Source organism: Erpetoichthys calabaricus, chromosome 17 (assembly GCF_900747795.2).
Source record: "Erpetoichthys calabaricus chromosome 17, fErpCal1.3, whole genome shotgun sequence".
In the NCBI taxonomy this organism is placed as follows: domain Eukaryota; kingdom Metazoa; phylum Chordata; class Cladistia; order Polypteriformes; family Polypteridae; genus Erpetoichthys; species Erpetoichthys calabaricus.
Genome location: NC_041410.2, coordinates 86,786,182 through 86,792,181, shown reverse-complemented (window position 1 = coordinate 86,792,181; position 6,000 = coordinate 86,786,182). Strand labels below are relative to the sequence as shown.

The window sequence follows — 6,000 nt, the reverse complement described above, 5'->3', positions numbered from 1 at the left end:
TTTAATATTAAATACAAGGATCAAAGTTAATTTCATATTATAAAATTAACTTTTTTGCTTTAGGCCTGAATTTTAAACTTCTTTCCCCCCTAGTGTGAAATTGGTATTTTCCACAGTTGTTTTATTTATGACTTGGTATGAGTGAGTGTGGGTGTCCTGGGATGAACTGGATTGCTCTCATGATAGTCAGCTGCTAACTTTTTAATAATAATGGATAAATGAAATAGAGTTGTGCCCAACAATTAGCTGGTAACCTGTTGCAGCTGGAACAGTCCTGTTATGCCTTAATGCAGTATCTTGTTACCCTGAATAGAAAAAGTAGATGGACAAGCACAAGGGTCAGGAACTTGCACAGTGAAAGCAAAGGTATTAAACATAACCAATATCTTACTTTTCCTTCCTTTGTCACCAGAGATTTCTGCATCTGGCACATGCTCTTTGATCTTCGTGGCCAGAGCATGGTAACGGGACTCGTACCCTCATCCGCCACTGTACGACAATTGATATACAAAATATATGTAAATTGGTTGTGCTTTTAAAATTTTAGAACATTTTCTGTTAAAAATGTTAATGAGTGTTTCCATCTAACATCATCTGGGTTCAAATAATAAAAAGGAAAAAAGTACTTACTTTTATATTCAGAGCTAATTGCTTTCTTAGTAAATGAATCCATGGTATTATCTATTAACAGTTCATACATGGTCCCACCAAATAATAAAGAAAATGCAAAAAAATAACAGATAAATACAGGGACGTTGAATAATATTATTTCGTGTTTGCTGTTTGCTCAGCTGTTTACATTGTTTTTCAGCACCTCTCTTTAGAGAGGTAAATGGGAGATACTGAGCCTCACTTATCCTTTTCAAATCCTTCTTGAACAAAATCTGCACGCACATGTTCATTTTGCACAAGAGCAACATTTCATTTTTCTATCAAATGAAGACCTCCCTTTTAAAAATGCTCATTATGTGAATGTATTATGTAATAAGTATCTGACCTGTTTCAGGTTTACTCCCAGTCCAGACTTCAAACTCCAGCATAAGTATAGGATGTAAGATTTGGCTTTATTTATATTCCAACAATAGATGAAACAAGGAAATCTATTAGTTGTAAAACAATTTTAATAAAAATAGTATTAACAACTATTTGGTGAACACGAGTAACCCATTTTTTTATATAAAATCTTTGCATTAATGCCATCCTGATGCACTTAATGGATACATTTATTTTACATATATTTTCATGCACTCAACATATGAGCTCTATTTATTTATTTTCCTAAGAAACGGTCAGCAGTGAAGACGGAGCTTAGTGATTATTTTTTTCAGTTGTTTAATATGCTTACACCTGGAAAGCTGTAAGGGTAAGGAACTTGACCACATTCTGGCATTAGTGTTGGGGTCTATCCTTCTGGGTTTGCATAGCCATATTTTATAATGATTTTCATTTGAGAAGTACTTTACCAACACAATATTATGCAATTGCTTCCACTGTTCAACACCTAAAGAGCTGGAATGTTAACTAACTTGTTTGGAATTTTGCAGCAAGTCAGTGGATGGATACACCTGTATTTTTAGATTGTGCCTTTCCACAGTAAACACCATGTATAATATCTCAAAGTATTTTACAGTTCTATAATTTTTACAGGTTATGTAGTTCGACCAGTTTGACACAGTGACTTAGTGGGAGGGATCATTTCTTGTGCTTGTATATTGTGCATTTCCATTGTAAGCACCATATCAAGACACTTTTGTAATTTTATTTTTATTTGCATTATTGAATTCCTGAAATGTTAAAAAGCTGTTTAGATTCAAATAGTGAGTGGGTGACAGAAATCGATCCCTCAGATTTTATATGGCACCTGTCCATAATGACTACACCTCCTCCAGATGTGCAATGCTGCACTTCTGTTTACAAATTTTAGTCATGTCATAAAGTAAATGATTCTGTCATGAGTAAAGAATGAGTAAGTGCTCAGAACTGAACCGGAATTTCAAGTTTACATGCTGGTGCCTAAACTGGCAGGCCTGTCTGAAAGTGGCATTCCCTCACCAGTTCAATGGCCATTTTCCAGTTTCACCCAGGTTAGCTGGTTATCGCCACTTTTTTTTTTATTCCTTCTGTCTGTGGTTCAGGGCATCTTTTTAGGTGAGACCCATTATCATCTTATTACCTCATGGCCCCCCCCCCCCCAATTTTGTTGCAGTTCAACATTTGTCTTCCCCTCACTATATGACACTCCATATGTCCATTTTTCATTCTCATCTGTTCTTTCATGCTTTGCTTCCTTCCTATTATGCTTTCATTAGTGTCAGTACAACCTGCCCCAGTTTCATAATCATTTCCATTCAATGCCAGAGAAATTCCTTTTTAAGTTAGAACATGTCCAGGAATTTTTTATACAGGTATGTACTTCTCACCATTGCTGTGCCCACACCTCCATCCACACTCAGCATTTCATGCAAATAGCTGAATTTCTCTGGTTACTCTAGAACAACACATTTTGACATCTATCATAATTTGTACTTACTACGTCAGCATTCTACACCCCTCACATATTTTAAACCAACAAAGTTCGCACTGCCCACCTTCAGACTACCCTTCACACTGTTACTCCAACTTTTATGCAGACACTTCTAACAGCTCATGCACTGGATTGAGTCCCTCTCAGTACTTTTACCACACACGCTGCACGGCTGTGCACATATTTATAAATCTGTTTCTAACAATATATGCTACATTTTAAAATGTAGATGGTTGCTGCATTCTGCCTGAGGTTTATTTAATTCCGATACTAACATACCTGAGAACTGTTTGCCACTGTTGTCTCCTAGAATTTTATTGTAGTAAATTTGTTGCCTTTTTCTAACAATGCAAGGAAATATTACATATTTAAAAATGCTGCATTTTTGTAGTTATATCATTCACTGTCATGAATATTTGTCATCTGTTATATTATATCTCTGAAGTTTAAGGGTATATACTTTTAAATGTTCTGGAATCGAACAAAGCACAGTGACATGATCGTAAACACGTGATCAGAATGCTCAAAACTTAAGTATCTACTGTGTTTACTATATAAAGCAAGTGAAATATTTTACAATGCTTTTCTTTTGGAGAATCTCTGAAAAACACCTTGATGCTTTTCTAAAGGGAAAATGTTTAAAAATTTTTAGAACTGACTCAAAAATATTTAAGATGGAAGCTGAGAATTTTCCTAGTGGTTTTAACAGATTTTCTGTGAAGCCCAAAAGTTACTTGAAATTGGCCTGGTGTAGTCCAAATATGTGTGTGACGTATGTGTCCTCCAATGTATAACCCAAGTATGAATTTGGAGTTCAATGTATAACCCAAGTATGAATTTGGAGTTCTTAATTGATATGGCATACAGCACTTATTTCTTCATGCCAGCTATAACTACTGTACAAGATGATCAAATAAAAAAAAAACTTAGGAAAGTAATAATAAAACATCAGGGTGTGAGTGTGAGAATATATAAAAATAGGATTCTGGATAATAAAAATATAAAAATGTGTTTTTATAATTAGGATCTATAGAAGTTTAATTTATTTATTTTATACGTTTTTAAAAATACAACAAGGCAAAATATAACAGGGCAGACTGGAAGAACCTGCTTGAGGAATGTGCTGCTTGGAATAGACACTGGCAGTCTGCAGAATTAATAGTTTTTAAAAATGAATTGGTATAATGGGCTTATGGCTGACTTCATCAGTGCCCAGTTGCATCCTGACTTTGATATACAAGGTGAATTCAGTGTGCATTTTTTAAATACATAGCCATTTTTTTAAAAAGGAATTATTTGTAGAATTAAGAGTGCCAGAAATGGAATCAGGAGCAGCCCTATACATTACTGTGCTTGGGAATGCAGTCGCACATCTCCGGAATGAGACATATGAACCCCAGCAGAGGCACCGCCTTTATGGAGTTTACGTTTTCTTCTCTCACATATCATACAAATGTGCAGGATAGGTCAACTGGTGACTTAAATTGGTTGATAGTTTAATAATACATTTTATGTATATAGTGCCTTTCCCATGCTCAAGGCGCATGAGTGTGTGTGTGTGTGTGTGTGTGCGCGCGTGTGCGCACCCTGCAGTGTATGCATGTCCATGGATTAGCTCCAGCTTTAGTGCCCAGTGGTGCTGCGACCTGAAGTAATAAATTTATAAAGTGGACAGACACAGAAAACTGAACTCACTTAAATACTGTAGCTATAGCCAAAAGAATATACTGCTGTCTCCATTATGTGCCTAATTCTTAATTCTACCACAGGGTTGATGGAATATGAAACAAAATCTTGTCCTTTAACCAGACATTCAGTCCTTGCCTGTGCTGCAAATTCAGAAAAAAAAAATAAAAAATGTGCCCCAGTCTCTGAAGGACCCATTGGGATGGTGTGCTCTTTAACATAATGGTATGTTTCTCTTTTCCTCTTTTGAAACTGCATTCAACCTAAAAGTTCCATTCCAATAAGAAGGACAAACGATGGGAGCTGGAAAACTAACCTGTCAGAATTTCAGTGGAAATTTAAAAAAATGGAACAACGGACAGTGGGACAACAAACTGTCCTAAAATTCTTTGCATTTACTCTCTCTCTTAGGAAATAAGGGCACTGTACCCCAGAGAAACATGATCGTTAACATTCCAAGTCGTGTCTTTACTAGAAAATAGTTTATTATTAATCTTTGTGTTTATTTACATCACGGGGCGGCCCAATGGCTCGTGCTGCTCCTTCACAGCTAACTGAGTTCTAATTTCTGTCCTGTATCTGAGTGGCATTTCTTCCTACGTCCCAAAGAAGCATACTGTAAATTACGTCAATGTGGACTGAATGTGTGTCCGTGTGGACGGCGACGGATGCTGGAATGGACGTAGGCCCTCCGCGAGGTTTGAAACGAAATGGACAAGGACCTTTTCCAGTTTGATCATGAGCCCTGTACAGTAGGCAGCTTTCTCCATGAGTTTAATAAAAAAAAGTAAAACGATAATAAAACACGTTTAAGTGAACTGTCCACTGTTCTCGCATCGTTTAACTTGAAGCGAATACCTCTGATTTCTCTTTTTTTATTTTCTCCTGCCAGATAACAGACCACCCTGACCCGCTCTGAAATACTTACCAGTACTCGATGTGTAACTTTACGGCCATGATTTCTTTTTCCCCTCCTCACTCTCCTTGTATCTCTTGTAGCTCTTTCCACTGTCTTCACTCGCGGTCTCGTAGTTACACCCAAGTGCTGATACTTTTAAACTTGTATTCAAAGCCACGCCCACTCCTCTCTTCCTGAACTGAAGCGTGAGAAGAGACTGCCGTGACTCAGCATCTCTGACAGCTCGCGTTGGCGCAACAAATGTGACAGAAGGTGTGTCAGGTCCACGTCAGCCGATGGAAGTTTAAATAACTGTAGGACAATTAAACACTCCTCGCCACGGAAAACATCGGAATCGGTAGGAGACGAAACAGACCGCTGCATGACTCCTGTTGTTAGGGGAGGCACAGGTCTCTGCATTTAGTAATGTAATAAATATAATTGAAATCATTCAGAGTTACTTTTTAAATTGCTGCAAATCACGGCTATGAATTGGCATCAAAGCCTAAAATCAGAATTACCCATATTATGGACTTGAATAAAGGTCTACTGCCAAGAAACAGTAAAAGTAACCTGTACACTCCAAACTCTCTTGTTCTGAATAACATCAACTAATTAAAAACGGGTAATTAGCTTGTCACACTTCTGTTGCAGATCTATGGCAAAATCTACCTTTTTCCCTCATTTTCTTCATATTGTTTAACCATGCTTGCAGTATCACTGAGTGCCTAATGGTAGTTACTGGACAAAAGTACAGTAAATGAAAATGCAAAACAAATGTGACAACAAATAATATGGATAAAATGCACCTTGAAATGAAAACAGACAATTTCATCTGTCATTGTTGAGAGGGCAGGATTTTGTAAGGCTTGTCTTATAGACTCTTTGTCAT

The 6,000-nt window shown here is 36.9% G+C and overlaps 1 protein-coding gene across 1 annotated transcript in view; it reads right to left on the bottom strand.

Annotated features, from left to right (window-relative positions):
* LOC114667549 (migration and invasion enhancer 1-like) overlaps window positions 1-700 on the bottom strand; it is a 5,769-nt gene extending 5,069 nt beyond the window's left edge. Inside the window, exons 1-2 of the mRNA XM_051920288.1 lie at window positions 631-700; window positions 392-478 (exon numbers count right to left, since the gene is read on the bottom strand). Of these exons, the coding sequence (XP_051776248.1) occupies window positions 392-478; window positions 631-700 (157 nt within the window). The remainder of the gene's footprint in view (window positions 1-391; window positions 479-630) is intronic.
* Window positions 701-6,000: the final 5,300 nt, after the last annotated feature.